This window comes from Polistes canadensis, unplaced genomic scaffold (assembly GCF_001313835.1).
Source record: "Polistes canadensis isolate GaletaPanama2010 unplaced genomic scaffold, ASM131383v1 scaffold_238, whole genome shotgun sequence".
Taxonomy (NCBI): domain Eukaryota; kingdom Metazoa; phylum Arthropoda; class Insecta; order Hymenoptera; family Vespidae; genus Polistes; species Polistes canadensis.
Window position 1 is genome coordinate 104,207 of NW_014569785.1, and position 22,823 is coordinate 127,029.

General features: G+C 28.6%; 4 protein-coding genes and 1 non-coding gene across 11 annotated transcripts in view; 2 read left to right on the forward strand and 3 right to left on the reverse strand.

Moving 5' to 3' along the window:
- Window positions 1–1,980, reverse strand: part of LOC106790419 (importin-13) — a 5,435-nt gene extending 3,455 nt beyond the window's left edge. The window contains exons 1-5 of the mRNA XM_014755283.1: window positions 1,804–1,980; window positions 1,328–1,511; window positions 1,087–1,251; window positions 508–657; window positions 180–433 (exon numbers count right to left, since the gene is read on the reverse strand). Coding sequence (XP_014610769.1) covers window positions 180–433; window positions 508–657; window positions 1,087–1,251; window positions 1,328–1,468 — 710 coding nt within the window. The 5' untranslated portion in view covers window positions 1,469–1,511; window positions 1,804–1,980. The remainder of the gene's footprint in view (window positions 1–179; window positions 434–507; window positions 658–1,086; window positions 1,252–1,327; window positions 1,512–1,803) is intronic.
- Window positions 1,981–2,083: 103 nt separating this feature from the next.
- On the forward strand, window positions 2,084–3,580 carry LOC106790421 (uncharacterized protein C1orf50 homolog). 7 transcript variants are annotated; one of them, XM_014755285.1, is made up of 5 exons: window positions 2,084–2,172; window positions 2,732–2,751; window positions 2,827–2,939; window positions 3,030–3,248; window positions 3,319–3,580. In XM_014755285.1, exons 1-5 carry the CDS (start codon window positions 2,108–2,110, stop codon window positions 3,508–3,510), a joined length of 609 nt encoding a protein of 202 aa, XP_014610771.1. In that variant the 5' UTR covers window positions 2,084–2,107; the 3' UTR covers window positions 3,511–3,580. The 7 variants fall into 7 exon arrangements, with proteins under 7 accessions (XP_014610771.1, XP_014610774.1, XP_014610772.1 ...); XM_014755288.1 differs by having other exon boundaries at window positions 2,085–2,172; window positions 2,590–2,751; XM_014755286.1 differs by having other exon boundaries at window positions 2,086–2,172; window positions 2,830–2,939.
- A 21-nt stretch (window positions 3,581–3,601) lies between these two features.
- Window positions 3,602–7,176, reverse strand: LOC106790420 (dnaJ homolog subfamily C member 11). The gene is made up of 8 exons (XM_014755284.1): window positions 6,933–7,176; window positions 6,321–6,450; window positions 5,968–6,211; window positions 5,578–5,891; window positions 5,271–5,478; window positions 4,623–5,187; window positions 4,405–4,534; window positions 3,602–4,331 (listed from the first exon to the last, which is right to left on the reverse strand). The coding sequence occupies exons 1-8, from the start codon at window positions 7,002–7,004 to the stop codon at window positions 4,309–4,311; spliced, it is 1,686 nt and encodes a 561-aa protein (XP_014610770.1). The 5' UTR covers window positions 7,005–7,176; the 3' UTR covers window positions 3,602–4,308.
- Window positions 7,177–7,521: 345 nt separating this feature from the next.
- On the reverse strand, window positions 7,522–7,604 carry Trnal-cag. The gene has a single exon. It is a non-coding gene; the product is annotated as a tRNA-Leu (tRNA).
- A 4,039-nt stretch (window positions 7,605–11,643) lies between these two features.
- LOC106790416 (nose resistant to fluoxetine protein 6-like) overlaps window positions 11,644–22,823 on the forward strand; it is a 27,889-nt gene continuing 16,709 nt past the window's right edge. The window contains exons 1-3 of the mRNA XM_014755279.1: window positions 11,644–12,100; window positions 14,392–14,591; window positions 17,297–17,505. Coding sequence (XP_014610765.1) covers window positions 11,644–12,100; window positions 14,392–14,591; window positions 17,297–17,505 — 866 coding nt within the window. The remainder of the gene's footprint in view (window positions 12,101–14,391; window positions 14,592–17,296; window positions 17,506–22,823) is intronic.

Sequence of the window (22,823 nt, forward strand, 5' to 3'; positions counted from 1 at the left end):
AAATAGAGACGAAACGTTCAACGGATAAATATAGTGTTCATCTTAATTAAACCCGTCCAAAAAAACAACTTCCCTAAGAGTAAACTTAGTAATAATATTAATAAATTTTGGATAAGAAAAAAATCTTGATTATATTAACATTATAATTTATGAAGTTTATATATATTTATTATATCTACCTAAGTGGTGCATAATTTGCTGCAGCAGCTAATAAATAAGGATAAAGTTGTCCAGTTATTTCGAGAGGTAATAGACCAGTTTTAAGCCAAGAAAGGGTACAATCTGCTCCCAAAAGATATAATGTATTATTGTCCTGCGCCATTGGATTAAATGATGCAAAGACTTGTTGTAAAAGCCAAACTGTTTTCTCCCAACTATTAATTAACCCTTCCCTAATTTTAGCATTTTTTCTTATATTCTGTTTTGCTTCGAACTAATAAGATCATAATACAAATGTATAAATTAATGTAAAACATTATAATATTCGTTAAAATGATTTATAATTACCTCTCCAGGGATATAAGATAATACTCTTAATAACAATTCTAATTTAGATGCCGAATCGTATGGTAAAATTTCCATTACTTCTTCGACTAAAATTTTATCCTTGTTTCTATTTTCAGGTTCGATATAGCTGTACGCCATAAATGCGGCTAACTGCAAATACATATTTTTTTTATTATTGCACATCAAATATACGTAAACAATAATCGTAATGTTATAGAGAATAATGTTTTAGAAATTTTGTATATATACAAAATATCAATTTTCTACGAATACCTTATATTAATATAATATAAAGCAGGACTTATCAAAGTAATTCCTAAATTTAGGAATGAACAAAAATAAGAAATTCTTGTAAAAGCAACGTTCGAAAATTATTTTACAACCAATTTAACAACATTACATGTATAGCATGTCTGTAACTTTATAATAGTAAAAAAGAAAATAGTATAGTCTATACTCAGAGTCACGACCATATTTGTTCAGGTAAATGGAAAAGTTTGAGAAGCTCTGATACAAGGTATTTTAGAAAATACCTTATAATATGTTATATAAACTGTAGTATAAAATAATACAAATTACCGATTGGCACAGTTTCGTAAGAACAAACTTTGGAGTATTAACTTGCTTAATACTATTGAGTAAACGTTCTTGTAAAATTGGATATTCGCGTTTAGGTACTTCTTCCCATTGTTTAGATATTTTGGCATGTAACGTTGTGGCAGCAAAAAACTGTACTTCCCATGACTGCAATCATTAATATTATATAATTAATCAATAATCATACTAAAACATAAGTATATCATATATCATTTGTATTAACCTTTGAAGGATCAAGAAGTTGCCATGCAAAACTCCAGGCCTCGGGGGAGGCTTGGACCTGTAGCAACCAATTGTGTGTTTCATTATTTCCTCTAGCATAAAACTGCTTGATGGCTTCGTCCACGACATTTGCATAATCCATTCCACGTTTTGAAGTCTCCTCCTTGTTAAGGATTTCTTAATAACTGATAATAATATTTAACAGAATTATATGAACATTTAAGCAAAAATACTTATTCTTCCTTCGTATAAAATCAATTCTTCAAAAATTAATATATCAATTTAATTATTTAACATTTTCTTGTGTTAATTATTTTCATTATCATTTAATGGTATATAACCTATGTACACACAACAGCTGATTCGTTCTTGATTTTGTAAATGTGAATATGTATCATCCATATATATATATAAACTGACTATAAATATGTATTATTTATGAATCACTTAAAAATAAATTTCAAGATTGTGACTCACTTTATTTTATTTCGTTGTCGTAAGATTAAGTAATATCGTTTGACTATTCTATGTAGTTTCATTGTACTTTCATTTTTAATAAACGTTTTTGATCATCTTCCACTCGATATTTAAGTGACATTAGTTATAATTATGAACAAAATATGAACTACAAGCGAAAGTAAGAAACAGTGTCTCCACCATGCGGTTTATTGGTTCAATTTCTATGTTTGCTTAGGATATTCCTCTCTCTCTCTCTCTCTCTCATGTAACCTAATAATCAAGTTGATATGTCGTGTTAGTAGGCTGACATACAACTGAAAACATGATCGTTTTCATGAAATCAAACACACACCTCTCAAGAGTGTATATGAAAATCAGTAGTAAGGGGTAAAAGCTTGTTCTACTATTTCTATGGGCGTTATTGTGGGATATTCATTTATATACAAAATGTTGAGAATAATATTTACACCCTTTAAACGTACCAAGTATAATTCTTAACTGACTTTAATGAACAAGGTCTCGTTTAAAAGATGAAAGTTCATACAAATAAACAGACTTTTCGAATTTGAAAAAATCTTGATTTTATTTTTTAAAAAATATTGTTTTCTTTTTCGATATATTAATTTATAGGTATAAATAAAGATATTTTAAGAATTTGAAAGGTCTGTCTCTTCATTTAAATCTTTATCTTTCAAATGAAATCTTGTTCATCGAAATCAATTAAGAATTATGTCTGGTACGTTGAATAATGTTAAGGCAGTTTTTACAATCTTACGAAGGGTTGGAAAATATTCTGTTACTTAGATCGTAACTATTTTTTGAGGTTGTGATGATTGTTATACGCAGAAAGATATATACGAACTAGCATAATTTGAAATTTATTTGTGTGTCTTTCTTTCTTTTTTGACATATATATGAAACGCATTTTTACAAAAATGGATAACAGCGACGAGTTACCTAATAAATGTATTGTTGATTAATTATTATTTTTTAAGGTTATGTAAAATATATTTGTTATTTTAATATTATATATTTTAATAGTAGCCCTTGTTGAACGAAATAACGCACCACAAGGTTTACAACTGGTTGATCCAAATTCTGTAACTAAATCATCAAAGGAAGACTTGGTTGTATTAGCAAGAGAAATACAAAAAGTATTTATTTAAAAAAAAATATATATATATATATATTTTTATTAATATACAAAAATATAATATAAAAAATAAATTGTATTTATTTAACAGGCCGACAGTTTTGTCAAAGCTAACGCATGTAATAAGTTGCAAGTTATTGCAGAACAAATGAAATTCCTTCGGAAACAAGCTGAAAATATTTTATTAGAAGTTAATCAAAATATGAAACTAAATCATGTCGCTTGTAATTTCGTAAAACATCCTGGACAAGTATATCATTTATATGAACGCGAGTCAGGTCAATGTTATTTTTCTAGGATTAGTCCAGAAGTAAGTATTACAAAATAATTTCTATTTTAACGGAGCATGTCATAGTTATTTTAATATTTGTATATTATAGGAATGGGGTACTTCAGGCCCATCTCAAACTTATAAAGGATCATACAGACTAGAACAGGATCATTCGTGGACATCTGTTTCCAATATTCATAGTAAAGATAATGAATTAAGTATTTTTAATAAACTTCTATCGAATAATGCAACATTAAATAATAGTTTAGATACACTTGCTATTAATATAATTTCTAAATAAATTATTGCGTTTATTATTAGAATAACAAATTGTTGAAAACGAAAAAAAAATACATAACATATATAAACAATTAAAAATCATAATCAATTCAACAAAGTAGGATTTATTTGAAACTTATAATATTATTTGATATAAGTAGTATTCAATCTATGTTCTTCTTCTTATTATTATTATTAGAATACTACCTTTCTTGTTGCTTATTATATTTTCATAAATTTCAAAAAAAAAATATTATCTACATAATTACATATGTATACTATCTTCAATCAAAGAAGTATTCTATACATTAATCAGTGGTATCGTAAACTAGTTTCTTTTTATTAATCCAGACATTATCTCAATGTCAGCCATTTTCTAAAGTTTTCATATATTTGAATATATTTGATAAATTTTCGTATTTCTCTAAGGCAGTCATTACGTTCTTTGCTTCGACGAAAAGTAATATTATAATTACGTACAAATTTAATCTTACGCGATGCCGAAATGATAATGTAGATTCAAATCGATCTTCTTAATAGCGGATAAATTATTTTTTGTGCATTGGCTTTCCATATTCGCTTAATAATATATGGAATTAATTTCTTAATAAATACAACTGATAGCTACATCATACAAGAACATCATTATTAAGAACAAATAAAAACATACAAAGTATTTACCAAAAGATTAATGAAATTGTAGGTTTTTCTGAAAGTGATGTTGTGTTTTTGAAAATTGAACAAAATCTGGTCAAAATGATTAAAGTCACCAATGCAGAATATGACGGCATCGTTTAGTATATTCAATTTGTTCTGTACGTCATGTCGTATTTACTTTGTGTGCTGAAAAATATTGAAAATAATTATTCATATTTTTCTAGTATTTTATCGTAATGTTAAATTAAATAGTTCTTACAAGGTAATGGTATCCTTAGAGGTTCTGTATCTTTTATAATACATTCATGAGTTTGATTATGAAAAAGATACTGTATTAAAAGTTGTTTTTCTTCTCCAACACATGGATCATAAAATCCAGGTAACTGACTCTGCAACATTACGATGCACGATATATTATAAATAGAATAAATGAAAATTAGAAATAAGTCGATCGATAAAAAAATAATGATGAATTACCTTTGATGTATCATGAAGAATCAGTTTAGAATCTCTTACTAAACACTGCAAAGGAATTGTTACATCTATGACTTCATCTCTGTTACGTCTAGTTTCTTCCACAGTTGATCTATCTTGCAAAGGATAAACAAATCGTCCGTAAGAAGCTTTAGTTATAACTAATCCTCTTTTGGTTTCTTCTTCTGCTCTTATTCTACTAAACGTAGCTCTCATTAATTCAATAGCAGCTTTAGCCTCTTTCTGTTTTTCTAACATTCTTGTTTTATTCATTTCTTTTTGTTTCTCTTTATCTCGTTCCTTTCTCTCCTTGACTATCGGGTCAACAACAAATTTCTTGACAATAGTCCATGTTATTAATGGTAGTACAGTTGCATAGAAAACAGGTGCTGGAAGAACTTCTTCACTTATGTGAATTGGAAATGCATATGTCTGTGATGCTCGATTTAATTTTATTTTTAATGTAACTCCTGTTGTTATCGAAACTCGTACAGCAGCTGCGAGCGAACTATGACAAGAAACTTTTTTTTCGAGACCGTATTCTAAAAATGCGCCGAATGTACCTATTCTGTATGAAAGAATAATTTTAAATATATTCTTTAAGTTTTTTACAAAGGGTACAAAAATATGGAAATAATTTTCCCTACTAACCGTATATTACCACGTATTTTGAGCTCCTTTTCTTTCATTTTATATACATAATTAAGATTAACGTAAGAATTTACAATGCCTAAGTTTATTAATATTGACATATAAGTACGAGATGTATCTCTTACAAGCATTGTACTCATTGCACTTTGAATTCCTGCTCTATACGTCAGATATCCAACTGTATGTTTATCTAATTGCATAGCTAAAGCTGTAAAAAAAGATTAAATATTTTCATATTGTTTAAAAGTACAGAATTGCTATAAGCTGAAGTTTTGAAACGATCAATATAAGAAATAGCAAAACGTACTTCCAACATGACTTGGCCTCACGCCATGCGCTGTAAATTGTAATGTTGTTTCACCATCGCAAAAAAGTCTTTTTGTTAATGTTCGAAATCCTTTTACTGATATAGTCGGACCATTGCCTGCACCTACATCTAATTCCAACCATCCTTTGGAAGACATCAATCTTTTGGCAGAAACATTAATGATTCCATGACCAGTTCCATTTTGTGTAGCCAATGAACCATATAAAGTTACGGTATCTTTTAAGGTAAGAGGTGCTTCAATAGATTGCGTAAATGACATTCCGCTGACTTCAATAGATGAAAATATATCAAAACTAGAAGATTATTTAAAATACTTGATTATTATATATAACACAATTGAATTAATATCAACGAGAAAATATTCACTACCTATTATTATAATCTTCATCGTATTTACTAAACAAATCTGTAGCGTTAATATACACAGTTACATTTCCTTTTGGATTTGTATGTTCTTGAAGTCTTCTCTCTTCTCTTTCCCTTTCTAATCGCTCATATTCTTCTCTTATTTCAGAAGGTGTTTTTGTACGTTGAACAATTTCCCATCCTTCGGTTTCCAGTCCTTTAATTCCAACGGTATCAAAGATCGCTCTCTTATGAGGATCGCTAAGGACTGAAGGAGAAAATATATTAAATGAAGTATTTTATTAAGTAATGCTTTAAATCTATAACACAATACAGATAAAAACATCTAACTGATGTAAACAAATTGAAGTGCGTACCCTCATATGCTTTTTTTGTACGATTGAATAATACTTCGGCTTCTTTTTTAAGCACTGGGTCGACATGCTTGTCGGGATGATATAATCTACTTTGTCTACGGTACGCATTATTAATTTCATCTGGAGTAGCCTAACAATCAAATTAGTAACATTTAACAAAATGCTGTTTGTCATTGGTTGATTGTAAAGTAGCACTTTTTTCATTACTTAAACATTACTCATAAAATGTTAATAATTTCAATTCAATTGAAAAAGTTTAATCATCGCGATTAACCTTTTTCTTAGCAAAAAGAAAAACTAATACTAAGATGAAAAATAAATATAAAGATAAATGTTTCATTCATATTACGTCATTAATATTATTTTACATTTTTGTCACCGGCATTTCCGGCATTTTCGAATAAAAAGTAACACAGTTCAAGATTCCATAATAAAAGGCTTTTAAACAGAATTTTTTAACTGTTAATAAATGTTATAAAGAAAAAAGAAAAAGAAGAAAAGAAAACATGTTTAGTTACGTCAACATTGTTAAAAGCTGTCACGTGAAGAGATCGTAAATAATTTATCGCCGGGAAGTCCCAAAGTAACAGGAATTGTTAAACTTATTCTCACATTTTTGGGGATGTTGAGAAATGTGTAATAGTCATCCTCGACTATTATTTCTTGTTCATTATCTTCCTCCATTTTAAACCTCGAATTTAATATACTTTCTCTTTAATTAATTTTTAATTAACAAACAACGAAGGGGAGATTTAAGAAAAAGTTAATGATATATTTTATCTAATTCGACCTTCTTCTTTTAACAGGTTACGAAGATTTCGTCAGCGAACCGGTCCAAGTGAAAGTTGTTATCATCTTCCGATAGATGGAACCTTAATAGAACAGTAGACGCGGGAAACATATTAAACAAATAATTTTGTGATCTAGGAGTCGAATTAATAATACATAATTTATTAATTAAAATTCGATCAAATGGTGTTAATATTTTAAACACAAGAAATATAATTTCAAAATAGAAACAATTAAAATATTATACGTATATACGATTGTAAGTTTTCTTAGCAAAATGAAACATTGTTTTTTGTGATTTGATATATTTTTCATTTTTTTTTTTTCATCGTTCTTCGACGTAATTACGTAGAGTTACATTTCGAAAGAGATTTATATATAAACATGTAATAAAAAAGAAAAAAAATGTAAGTGTCAGAAGTGGGATTCGAACCCACGCCCACAGAGTGGACTGCGACCTGAACGCAGCGCCTTAGACCGCTCGGCCATTCTGACATTATGAATTTTTCTTTGATTGTAATATTTTCCCTATTGATGTTAAAAATATATATTAAAATGCCATAACAGCATTAAACTCTCTCATAAATAATCATTACAAATTGGATATAGATCTGTATAAGATTTATTTAAAAATAGTAATTGAATTTATTTATTTAACCGTTTGGCTACCACGGGCTGCTTTCGCGCTTTTCAGATTTCATGTCGAAAAATGCAAGCGCATTTCATCGATACAGATAATTGACGGTGGTTTAACGTCACTCACCTTTTCTTGATCGTGTTTTTTGAAGATCTTCTGGTAGCCAAATGGTTAATAACGTTTAATAACATTTAATAATGATTTAATGATATAATGAAATAAAATGGTAAGTATCTATAATCTAAATTGACAATGTATCGTCGCCACGTGGTGTTAGGTATTACTCGCTACGTCATAATTCAAAGATAACGTCGTAATTAACGAAGGACACGTCGTACTTAATTCTTCATCGTCTATCGTCGTCTTTCGTATCCCTTTTTATTGTCTTCCTTTGTCTTCCGTCTTCCTAGTTTTTTTTTCACACCCAATATTCGTTGTATTAACAATGAACTGTATGAGAATGCACCTATCGGCCCTTTCTGTTGTTCATATATACTTAATATCCCCTTCCATCATTTCTCGTCATTTCTTTGCATTTATTTTCGAAACTTCCAAATCAATCCCTACGATCATAAAAATTCTAGATTCTTCTTGCACTTCCGGATCGGGAACATTCGAGAGACTTAAAAGACGATAAGTCCAAGCGGTGTCACCTTACAAACAAAACACACACTTCCGTCTACAGAAACGATTTCTTTCTCTTTCATCCTGCGATAAATTCTCACACACTTATACTCATATCATCACACACATGACAAATAAAGAATAATATTTTCTTATCGATACTCTTTATTATAAAGAAATCATCTGTCAATAATTCTAAGAACATCGATAAGCACACTTCTCGAATTTCTTCAACCCCACATATATTAATTAAATAACGTAGGAATGAAAAATATTTCAATATATTCTAATATTTTTAATTGAACATTAAAATAATTTTGCAATACTACGATTCGATATAAATAATATTCAGTTTCTATTTATTATATATATATTGGGTTGTTCGAAAAATTCGTGTTGATTTTTAAAGAAAATTTAAGGGGTTACATGGGTTTGGGACTTTCCAAAAATCAATTTTTTTTTTCATCTTATTAAATTCTACAACTTGTCTAGAATATTGTTTTAAATTTTGAAGTCGATAGGAAATATAGCCTTAGGAAGTTCCACTTTTAAATGGCTCTTTTATCATCACTCAAAACTTTAAACGCGTTTTTCTCAAAACGCTATTTGTAAAGTCAGTTATCAAGATTTCTCGAAAACTATTTAAACGATCTTGATGAAATTTGCTACACGTCTTCGAGATACTATTGACAAGGTCTAGGACGAAGAATTTTTTTTTTCATTACATTTAATTTTAAGAAACCAAAATGTAGTGCAAATTGTAGCGAAATTTGAATGTTTTTGCTAAAAACCTTGCCAAAAATCCAATTTTCAATTTTTTTTTCCTTCGTCCAATTTCTAGTTTTAGGTATTCACTAAAAGACCCTATTTTTTCAACAGAAAAACTCTCACCGTTTATAAGTTCTGCTGTCAACGCGAAAACACTTTTTTTCGGTGGTGTCACCGGAAATGACGTCGTAATGGCGGAGTTTAAAATATTTTTCAACAAAAATTTCAATAAATGTTCATTAAATATGTATCTTAAATGCTATAAAAAGTTTGAATAAGAATTCCATTTTTTATATAGAAAAAAAAATTGTTGAAAATATACTATTTTTTTCCAGTGTAAACTTATGTAACCCCTTAAAGAAGGCAACACTTTAATATTATATATTTAAAAAACAATATGTAGGATATATAATATTTATATAAATAGGCGCTAATACTTTCCAGGTAATATTACACAATAATAATAATAATTATAAATATGTATATTGTTAATTATAAACTAAAATTAGAAAGATTGTGGATTATTGAAATATTTGTTTGTAATTATATATGAGATCAAATATTCTAATATTTAAATTAATGGTAATTAAGGTAAATTAATAAGAACATATTATAATGAGATCTTTCACTTCCGAGTTATGGCCGATTGCAAATTGTATACGCATACGTTCTGTCACTTAGAAAGCTTAGTTACATAAGTCGCAACCGGATCTTTCGAGAAGTACCATGTTACTTCGTGTAAAAAATGTGAGTGAAAACGGAAGAAATGTTACGACTATAAAAAAACAAAAATCGAAGAATGGAATTAAAAATTTGGAGAAACTACGAGCTTTGTAATAATTCGTCGATAATTTGATGCATATTGCAAGTGATAAAGATCCTTGAAAAACTTTCCCAACAACTTTATTCTTAATTTTATTGCGTAAATAAAAATCCTACCAAACACGTTTGACACGGTTAAATGAAACTTTGTAATTACAGGATTGAAATTACTTTGAGAACGTTTTAAATCGAAGAAAAGATTTGTTTACTTTGTACATATACAATAATTTAGAAATACAGAAAATTACGAATATCCAAAAGTATCATGATTTTTCGTTATTCGTTCACATATGTCCTTTTTTAACGTGTCGCAAAAGTTTTAAAGTTACAAGATCGCTAAGAGCACCCGGATAAAATGTTTCATTTTTCACCTTATCGTATTTTGAAAGGAATAGTGACATTTATTTCCCAAACGACTGCTCATATTTCTTGTCCTCTTCGTATACGTATCTATATCATGTATTTTACATTAAGAATAAAAGATGTGATGCGTTGAGCGTTTCGTGTATCTAAGCAAAAAGAAAAGAAAATGGAAAGATCGTCGGGATGATTTTTCATTTAAGAGAGAAAAAGTTGTCACTTAAAATACTCGTTCACTCGTCACCTTGTTCATATCAATCATATCATGGTTTCTAGTCTACTTTCAAGTTATATTTCTGATAATTTATAAAATTGAAATATATAGTCAAGTGACAACTTTTCCTTCAAATCCATCCACTGTATTTTTTTTTTTCACAATCGATTCATTTCCAAACGAAAACAAAAATATCGTACAATACAAACTAAAGTAAGAGAAAAATTGTAATGAAATTATACACCGCAAGTTTTGTATTGGTCAATGACAAAATTTTGGCACGCGTTGTTAATTAAAATTCGAAAATATTAGTTAATTTAATTGTACCGAGTAAACAACGTTTAAGACAATCACTGTGATCCATGGGAGACATTTCTTCGCTTGCCGAAGAAGGAAATACATCGGTGGTAAAGTGCATTGCTGATAGAGAAAGGGGAACCAAGTCTAAAACAAGCAGTGAGCCGATTCGCATCATTCAGTGCGTGATACTTAACGTATATGTGCAAACGTTCCCTTTCTTTACGCGGAACGAGATTAACGAAAGAATTTAATCGGAAGTTTTAGCAAGATATTAATTTAAATTTCTCAAAAAAAAAAAAACAGCAACAAAATTCATCCATCCGTTTTGTTATTAAATCGAAATAAAGAAGAGTGTTAAATCTAGTTAGTTATTGATATGATTCATTTATTCATGAATGAATCGACAACTACAAAATTTATTCAGATTCGAATAATTAAATAAGGAAACAAGGAGCCGAAAGGAATCGATGTATATTGAAAACTCGAAGAAGGATCATTGAAGAATGTTCGAACGATCGAATAAATTAATAAACGAAATAATTTATCGTGAAAATCTTCAAGTGGTATTTTATTTTTGTTAACGTTAATCGTTAACATAATTGTTCAAGAGTGTAATAAAGTCATTTAATAGGTTTTCATCGTTTCATATAATCAAGATCTTTTCTTCGATTTCTGAACATTTCGTAGTTTACATTTGGTTAAATGTAAAACGATCAAAGTAATTTCAATCCTGTAATTACAAAGTTTCATTTAACCGTGTTATAGAAACAAAATTATTAATTTTAATCGTATATCAAAGTGAAATAAATATGGCTCGATATTTGAGTTGTTCGTTGATAATATTAGGATTTTGTAATTTGGTTGTTTCGAAAAACGAATCGAACATATTACGATTGAGTAAACCTCAAAAAGTTGTATCTACTTTAATAAAAAGTAACGATATTAATAATGTCAGTGATTATCAACGAGAAATGAAAGAAATGATATCTACGGAAACTCACGTTGAGTATAGCAAGAACAATCCTGAATTGGATTGGAAAAATCACGTTAAGATCGCAGCTGAAAATGAAGAATTACCGCGTGATTTGGATGTTAATTTTATGGAGGATAAGATCGAGAGTACTGCGAACAGCATTCAATGGCTTTCGGATTTATATGATCCTCTTAAATGGAAGAGAGTACCCGGAAAACTTGAGAATGAATGTAGGAAGGATATGAATTCGTTTCTCAAGTCCCTTAAAGATGGAAAACTTTGGGCTGCTAAAAGTAAGTCAACTTGTTTCTCCATTGATTTCTCGATTTAATTCAAATATTCTGTCAAATATTATCCAATCATAAGATATACTTAAAGTTTTATGTTTTTAAATTAATATTTTCCAAATGAAATTTGACAGTAAACAATTTATTATGCAATTTATAATACAATAAACACGCAAACTTTTGATTCATCTCGTTAATAGATATTCCAAATTTAAATACGAAAAATTTAAATACGAAAAAGAAGAAGAAGAAGAAGATTTGATCTCGAGACAAAGATCGATTAGATTCACGATTTCATAAAAGTTGTCTTTAGTTTATGGAAACTCCATAATTTACCGCATTGTAACACGATAATGACACGACGAGCAAATAAATTGCTTTTACCAGTTTTATTTTCGCGACGCATCGATGGAGCGCGTCAAAAAGAAAAGGGAAATTTTATTTCCGATTTTTTCCTTCCCCTATTCTTTTCATATTTTCTATTGTTTTCTTTTTTTTTTTTCTTCTTTTAACTTCGTAACGTAAATTACTTTACGCAGGTTAAAGAATTTTCGCGTTAGCAATTTTCTCTTCCCTATTCGAATAAAAACTGGAATGGAATCATCGTGAAAATTAATGGAAAACATTGACGGCCGGTTATTAACATAAATTCAAATGGTTCGCAACCTTTCGAACCTCGTACGAAGTTCGAGAAAGAAGAAGAAGAAAAAAAAAAGAAAAACACACATACACACACAGAGATATACAAAACCCTTGTGAACCGATTAAAGGTAAAAAGTTAAAACCACAGATAAGAAAGATACTTGTAAATGTTAATTAATCGACATATGCATAAGATTTAAGAACAAAAAAATAATATTATGTAAAAATCGAGAAAGTGAACAAACGAGTTAACGTAAATAGGTTGGTTCAAAGGTATACAGGTAGAGTAGAATATTGCAAAATAATATTCTATTCTAGTATTAAATTTCCATCCTTTTCTTTCTTCGTAACATCGTAAATTTATGCGTAAAATGATAGCTCTCCTATCGACGCGAGGAAATGATGAAACTCGAGAGACAGAGAGAGAGAGAGAGAGAGAGTGTGTGCACAGGTGCTTGTCCGATGAATTCCACGTGTCACGGAATAATATGTTTACGTGTGTAGGTGTGTTAGGAAGGAAGATAGTGAGCTTTAAGCTATGTTCATTGATTATCTCGAACAATACCACAATATTCTCTCTCTCTCACTCACACACACTTTCTGCATATCAATTATTCACGACAGACAGATAGACAGACATTGTTGTATGATCGATCCTTTTAATAATAAACCCAAACGGAAATTTTCTCTGGGTCATTGACTGAGGTTCGTCATTATTTTGAAAAGAAAGAAAGAAAAAAAAGATAGGAAGAGAAAACTAGAAAATAGTAACAGATATATAATAATAATTGTAATAGAATTCGTAGTAGCAACAAACATCGTAATTTGGAATCGCGACGCGGTTCGTTGTCGTTGGATTATTGAGCAATTCTCTTTTTCCTCTTCGTCGAATGACTTCGTGTCTCTCTGTCCTGTCTATTGAATTATTTCATAACGTTCTTTCTTAATGATCCTTAAAATATAGCTACGTCAGTCAGAACGTGCTCGTTTTATTACGATTACACATTCTTACACTTGTGAAATTACCCACCTTTAACTTTTACCTCTTAACGTGTATTTATTTATTTTTTCTAATTTTTTTTTTTCTTCTCTCTTTCTCCTCCCTTTCACATTTTTATCGCTTTACCTTTTTTATTCTTCTTCCTTTATTTTTTTTATTATCTATTAAAATGTTTAAGCGTATCGAGCATGTCGAAATAATAATGATAATCTTAGATTGTAATCAAGATGAGATAATCGATGGAAAGTATATCGATTTATACATAGAAATAGATTTCTACGTACGTATTTGTTTGTGTGTTTGTGTGTTTGTGTACGTAAAAGAAAATAAAAGTTCAATGAAACGTTCGAAGCATCGCGATGCAATTGGCGTCATCTCGTTCAATGCAACACCGTACTTTCTATCCGATACTATCGGCTTTAAATTGTTCAAGCGAGAGTTTACATAACTGGTAATGAACCTTTCAAGAGTTAAGACTACGTAATCGAACCTTCGTACGTACGTTGAGATCCGTTAACTCTCTCTTTCTCTTTCTATTTACCTTTCAAATTATCCGTACCACTATTTTCTTCATAAAATATCTCGTTAAATGTTCAACGATCTGTTCACGATCCTTATTATGTTCGTTTTGTTTTGTTCTTTTTTTTCAAATCAGTGTCCGACGCAAGCGGCCGTTATTCCTCTCAATTCCATTTTGGAAATGGTTTTTGGTTGGGTTCTAGTACACTTTGCAAAGAGATCAACATTACGAAAGAGAAAAACCTGACCGGTGGAACGGAAAGTGTACCACCATATAAAGTAAGCTTTCACGTTGCTAGGATCTACTTGACTTTGCCTAAGGAACTTGAATTATCGGTGAGTTTAATTCTATTTTTGATTGATGAATTAATAGAAATGGTCAAAGTAATATATGAAATGGAAAAATAATATGATAAGGAAGGAAATAATAATAATAATTCTTAATGATAAGGTATCATTTGGGCATAAAAAAGAAGTAGAACTTAAGGGGTTTACATGGGTTTACACCGGGAAAAAATAGCATATTTTCAACAATTTTTTTTTCTATATACAAAATGGAATTCTTATTCAAACTTTTTATAGTAYTTAAGATACATATTTAAAGAACATTTTCTGAATTTTTGGTTGAAAAATATTTTAAACTCCGCCATTGCGACGTCATTTCCGGTGACCCCACCGAAAAAAAGTGTTTTCGCGTTGACAGCAGAACTTATAAACGGTGGGGGTTTTTCTGTTGAAAAAATARGGTCTTTTAGTGAATACTTAAAACTAGAAACTGGACGAAGGAAAAAGAAAAAAATTAAAATTTGGATTTTTGGCAACGTTTTTAGCAAGAACATTCAAATTTCGCTACAATTTACACCATATTTTGGTCTCTTAAAATTCGATTTTATGAAAAAAACGAAAATCCTTCGTCCAAGTCCTTGTCAATAGTATCACGAAGACGTGTAGCAAATTTCATCAAAATCGGTTAAATAGTTATCGAGAAATTTTGACAACCGACTTTAGAAAAAGCGTTTTGAGAAAAACGCGTTTAAAGATTTGAGTGGAACTTCCCAGGGCTCTATCTTTAAAACTACTACTCCTATCGACTTAAAAATTGAATACAATATTCTAGATGAGTTGTAGAATTGAAAAAAAATAAAAAAAAAAAAATTTGAAAGCCCCAAACCCATGTAACCCCTTAATTTAACTAAGTTGGACATTTCGTCCCTTTATTGGGACTTCTTCAGCAACTGGAAATTTTATTTTATTATATTATAACATATATGAGGCTCATACAATAATTTTTTAACATGTTACTTTAGTCTTACAGTTCAGTGTCTTTTTTTATTGTGTAGACATACATTTTTCTTTTTATTAATATTCAAAACACAAAACATCTAAACTTCGTTAAGTATTCGCTCTGTTATAATTTAAAACCCTCAACAAAACTGTTTCAATCTAGACTAGTGTTTATTAGTCTAGATATCTTCAATATTAAGGTGTCTACTATTACATTGTTCTATTTATTATAGTTAAATTAAAAAATTCCGTTATAGATGTGATTTAAATTATTTGTGTTCGTTCTAAAATTGACCGTGTTATTGTTTGATATATGAAACATTTCGCTGATATTTCTTTTATACAAATTTTCTTCTAAATCTAAAATAGTTGTTGCGTCAAATTTAAATTTATGTCCTGTTGTGAAATGTTGTTCAGCTAACGCTGTGGTATTGGTTTTATTCACATTTATAGATTTACAGTCATTTTTATGCTGGTCTAATCTTTTTTTTTAAGTTTCTGTTTAGTTTGTCCAATATATTTTCACATATTATCAAATAATAATAATCATAATAATAATAATAATAATAATAATATAAAAAGACAGTGGTATACGGTAAAATGCGAGCTAAAGCTCAATTTACTCGGTATAATGGATTTCTACTATATACCGAAGATAGTAACCGCAGGGAAAACTAAGTTATGAGCGCTCATGCAGATTTAAAGCACCACATCCGAAGGGAAAAATGAATCTTCCATCGAAAATATACCCTCAGGGAATTATCTTGATGCTTTTAACTGACGTAGAAAATCTAGAAAGATGACTCGGATAAAAAAGCACGTTATTATTTATTATTATTATTATTATTATTAATTATTAATTATTATTATTGCGTAAGAATTCGTAAGATCTAAAAGTTGGAAAGTTTTCTTAAGATTATCATAACGATTTTGCCCTGTGACTGACGAAGTAGAAATAACAAATAGTGGTACGTAGGCACTTAGAGAAACAGAAGCTTTAACTGTGTTATTAAATACACTCGAAGAAGCTTGAAAGTTCAAACTCAGTTGCAGCCTAAAGTAAATTCTCTTCTGTTAAAGAGAAAGTAGTAAGTTCTGCGTTAAACGATAATCGGCTTATGCAACTCTTTATATTTTTAAGTTCTGTAAAAGGTAAGATTATTAACGGGGAAGAGAAAAAAAAAAGATAAGAATGCGTTTTTAAGAAAGAAGATAAATATGAAGTAAAAATATAAGTCTTGATATAATTCTTTACGATAAAATGTTAAAAAAATAACAAGCATGGGAAAAAATTACAATATTTTTCTATATTATATTTTTTTATATACAATTTTTGTTATATTATATAGAACTAAATTAAAAAAATAAATATAATAAATATTAAATAAATGAACACTACACAGACACACAAAATATTTTAGAGTTATATTATATTTTTGTTACAACTTTTAGGATGGAAAAGTTATATAATTAACAATTATTATGGTTATTGATTTCTCGTATGATTTTCAGAAACGACAAGTATTTTTAGGCTTGTGCTTGCCAAGTTCGTGCGATCGACAATCTTTTGACTAAAAAAATAAATATAATAAATATTAAATAAATAAACACTACACACACAGACACACACACACACACAAACACACACACATGTACAATATTTTAGAGTTATATTATATTTTTGTTACAATTTTTAGGATGGAAAAGTTATATAATTAACAATTATTATGGTTATTGATTTCTGGTATGATTTTCAGACACGACAAGTATTTTTAGGCATGTGTTTGCCAAGTTCGTGCGATCGACAATCCTTGACTTCAATGTTAAGAGCCAGTGCAGATCGAGTCGAATTAGAGGGTAACTTTACATATCGATCGGTTGGCCCGAAGATTCACATTTTCACGGTGAAATCGGTGCCGTTAAGCGACTACACCGTTTGGCAAGACCCCAAATTCTACGTGCTAACGTGAGTGATGTTAATAATACTCTTTATCGTGATAACTAACTAACAAAGCTCTGTTTATATTGTTTAGTATAACAATAATCTTCCTTGGACTAGTTCTTCTTCAAATTTACATTACCCTATATCTAAAATAAGTTAACCCTTTGAGTATGAAACACGCCCCTAACAATTGCAATCTTTGAAGAAAACTGAATAATTTTTATTTGCCAACGTGAACTATTTTGATAAAAATAAAAAAAGAATTTAGAATGAAGGTGGTAGGTAGATACAAAAGAAAAATGTTCTTAATCCACACGTGATTTTTCTTTTACCGAAACCAGTAAATTCTGTAGGTGTAATTAAAGTAATTATTAATTGATTGGTTCTACGTATCTGAAATTATTACCAATCGTAATGTGCATTGGTAACACGTGCTCGTTAGCTTCGTTGCACTTTCCTTTCCTAATTATTTTTACAATAACTCCAATAAATTTCTTAATGAAACAAACGATCTTATTAACCATTGACACATTTCGTACCAATTCGATATTTGAATAATTATTAAATGATTAATTAATGAGATGCATAATTATGTTTATACTATTGGATTGAAGTTTCATTTCATTAATCATATTTTATAGCAGGGTTATCGTGGTAATTGGATAACCCAACATCCCTTATTGTTTTTTTACCCTCATCGGAACGTTATTTTAACGATGTCGAGAAAATTAAATAATCGTCTAACTTGACCGATTTTTATAATTAATGACGACGGTTAACTTTATTCAATCAAAAATAAAATTTATATATAACAGTCCTTCATTTATATTAAAATAATTCAATTTACTTTCCAATTACTTTGTGTTCGTTTCTACGTTTACATTTTCTATGAGTTTGTATATTTTGCATATTGCATTACCAAATTCATTAAAAAAGATAAGATAAGAGAAAGAGATAGAGAAATCAGCAACTTGTCCAACAAACACAATCGCATGTATTTTAAAACGAAATCTTGAAAATATTATTATTATAAATACATTTCCGTTAAAAATAATTTCCGAATTATATTCTTAAATGAATCGAATGTTTATCTTTCTAACTTTACGAATTTAAAATAGCATTTTCATCTGTGCATCCAGAAAATCTTGCATATTTACAATACTTTCGGAAAAAGGGAGTAGAAGATAAAGAATATAAATTTTACATATACAAAAAATATAAAACAATAAGTAATTATATAAATATATTAATATTCATATAAGTAACTACTTAATTCATACATACATTACAATGTTAGCAAAAGATTTATATAATATAAAATAATAATTTAATTATATATTAAACATATTATTAAAATAATATAATCTTCTTTTGTTTTGAAAATTAAAACAATAAGAAAAGTAAGAAAATTGCGATCAGTATGCAAGTGTCTCGTAACACGAGACAAGTTTCAAGAGTTACAACGTTATCGATGATTAACGTTATTACACAAGTGAAATTTACATAATGACGAATACTCGGAGACATTAATTTGAACCAACGTAAATATAATAAGTAGTGGTAGTAATTGCACATTAGAAATCAATGCAACTGTGTTAGTAGAATTATTTTCAAAAGTTTTAACGTCTCTATATGTTTTATAATAACACACAATAAATATATGTTGAAAAGAAAACGGTATTACGCGTACACTCGTATCCGTTTGATCTAACAGGTCATACGATTTTTCTTTTTTTTTTTTCTTTTCTTTTCTTTACAATACTTGCGAAACGATAATATTACTTTTATCCCGTGTAATAAAGTACACTTATATCTTCTAAATGTTTTTCTTTTCAAAAAGGTTAACACCTTTAAAAAGAAAAAAAGATATGACGTGCATAATACGATAAATAAGTAGGATATTATACGAAATAAAATGATCAAATATATTTTGCATGTTTGTATGGAAAGTATCAAGATTATTGTACTGTTAATGATATTTTTACTTTAACAGTTTGATCCTTGGAATTGTATGATTATAATTCTGTCCTTTTTTAAATCATTACTTTATTTATTTAATCATTAATTAGATGATCGTGTATTTCGTATTAAGTTTGTATACAAGTATCACGATTATTATTGGTAATACTAACTAAGCTTTTAATTTTACGGTTCATTGTCACCGTTTGATCCTTGGAATCATATGTTTACAAGCTCATACCTTTTTAGATAATTTTTTTATTTAGATGAGAAGTAGCATGAGCAGTTTACGTCATTTATGTAATACTCAACGTCAAATCTTTTAATAGGTGTTTAAAAACCTGTTCACTTTCATTGGTTTACCAATACTTTATTTAGTCTGATGCGAATTTTCATCGATATTAATTGATTTTAATATAGTTATCGGATAAATAAATTCTAATCAAAATATTTTCGTGTTCCTTTCGTTTATCACAATTTATGAATACGGTCTATGCGGTCGAGAAACGAAAAAAATAATAATAAACAAATATATAATATAAAATAATAATAATAATAAAAAATAATAATCCAAGTAAATCGTCTAACTTTAAATTATAATCTAATTGTAAGCAACGTTATAATTCTGAAGTTTTTAAGCCGGGGTAGGGGAGGGGGGAGTCTCTTTAAAATAATCTTTTTTATTCGAATTTCATGCTAATATTTATGAAAGTTCTTATTCTTATTCGGAAACACCATGATGGTACGAGAGAGTTGAAAATTGTTCAAATAATTCGATAATTCTTCTTTAATTCCTGTTTCGTGATAGTTTGGAAAATTTGGAGATAAGAAGTATACTCTGAAAAATTTTTCAACGTAGTAGAAGTTTTTCTTTTTTTCAAAATATTCAAAATTATTAACGAGAGAAAAATCACGTCGATGGGTGAATATTTTTGAAATTTGTTTTTAATCGGAATTCGAAGAATGATGAATATTTTTTAATAATAAATAATAATATTCTTTTCTTTTTTACCCTTTTTTTTTTTTAAAAAAATTACATTTTGCTAGTAGCCATGTTATCGATCGTTTAATCTATCCTGACTATTTCAAATTTTTTAATAAACGCTTCTCTCTTTGATTTTATATATATTTTTTTTTGTTTCATTTTTTTTTTTTAATTTTCTTTTTAACTCTTCACCATCGACGCGCAAAAACGTTCGATCATTTTGTTATTATTATTATTATTTTTCGTTACTCTTTTTTTTTTTCTTCTCTTTTTTCATTCAGAAATGATGATTAATAATCCCGTCTACCTCGGAGAATACACAAATGAACGATTTCATATTCCCGTATATTCAATCGGATTAATTTTAATCCTATGAAAATTTTAAATTACGTTTCATTCCTGCACGATACTCTATAGTTTTCTATCAAAACACATTATTAGTACAAATTTATTTTTTCTGATTGTATTTAAAACTTATGCATTTATTTATCAAACATTTATGACTAAACGCTACAATGAGAAAAAAAAGAATTAATTTTAAAAATACGAATTCGAGTGATATTATCATCAAGTTAATAATTCAATCGTTATTTTTTTTTTCATTGATTAAAGAAAAAAGGATAAAAAAAGAATCGAAAGAAATTCCAACGAAAAAAAATTGAAGCGAAGAATATTTATTATTATTAAATTTATTTAAAAAAAATGTGTATTACTATATATAATACTTATTAAGGGGTTACATGGGTTTACACTGGGAAAAAATAGCATATTTTCAACAATTTTTTTTTCTATATAAAAAAAAGAATTCTTATTCAAACTTTTTATAGCATTTAAGATACATATTTAAAGAACATTTTCTGAATTTTTGGTTGAAAAATATTTTAAACTCCGCCATTGCGACGTCATTTCCGGTGACCCCACCGAAAAAATGTGTTTTCGCGTTGACAGCAGAACTTATAAACGGTGAGGGTTTTTCTGTTGAAAAAATAGGGTCTTTTAGTGAATACTTCAAACTAGAAACTGGACGAAGGAAAAAGAAAAAAATTAAAATTTGGATTTTTGGCAATGTTTTTAGCAAGAACATTCAAATTTCGCTACAATTTGCACCACATTTTGGTTTCTTAAAACTCGATTTTATGAAAAAAACGAAAATCCTTCGTCCAAGTCCTTGTCAATAGTATCACGAAGACGTGTAGCAAATTTCATCAAAATCGGTTAAATAGTTATCGAGAAATCTTGACAACCGACTTTAGAAAAAGCGTTTTGAGAAAAACGCGTTTAAAACTACTACTCCTATCGACTTCAAAATTCAATACAATATTCTAGAAGAGTTGTAGAATTCAAAAATTTTTCTGAAAGTCTTAAACCCATGTAACCCCTTAAAATGAATTGACATCAAAATCTATGCCTATCTATCATAGGTAGGAAAATAAAAAATAGAATCAAACGTATTAGATAGGATCGAATTTGTTTTGCAGTTGAAATGTAATTCGAGGAAAAGATTGATTTAAATTTATTCTGTTAAATATACCGTAAACGATTATTTACACTGGTCTCTCCTGCATTTTCTCGCTTGCAGCAGTAACAGTAGCAGTCAGTAACAGCAATAAGAGTTAAATATTGCGTAAGATTGTAGAAAGCCTTTAAACATCCAACTCGTGAAAGTGGCCACGTTTATCGTTTGAATTCCATTCATTTAATACGTGTTTTGATGAGATCGAATTGTATTTTAACGTGAACAAAATTCCCATAATAAACGTTCAATCATTTCTACGATTCATTAAACGCCACTTTTTATTTGCCATTCAATTATTTTCTTTTTTTTCCAAAAGTTCGTGTGTTTATTGTATCATAAACTGCATAAACGAATTGTTTTTTTTATCAAATTTACTAATGGAAATGTTAATAAAACAAAAAAAGAAATGCACGAAATTTTGTCTCACCATAATAATTAAGAAAATAATTTTTCGCGTTTTTACTTTTAACCTGTCAATAAATTTTTCAACGATATGAAATTTGCTTCCATTATCGGGTTAATTATGGCACGGTGATGAATAAATAACTATACTACGAGATATTGATTATCGAAGATCAATCTTGAAAAGATTATTAGAGTTAAGAAAAGGAAACATAAAAGTCTAGATATACCGTTATGGTTCTCGATCGTTAGAGAAAATGGGTTAAGCGAATGTTATTTTAACCTTGGACTATTACCTCGTTGCGTGTCATACTATTCTTACATTAGACTAATTATATTATTTTATCCTATAATAATCTCGTAGATATTTATTATTCAAAAGTTTTAGAATGTCGCATAGAATATTTCTATAAAATAGACTCTGATATCAAAATATAAATAATATATTATATATATAAGCACATATATATAAATAAATCG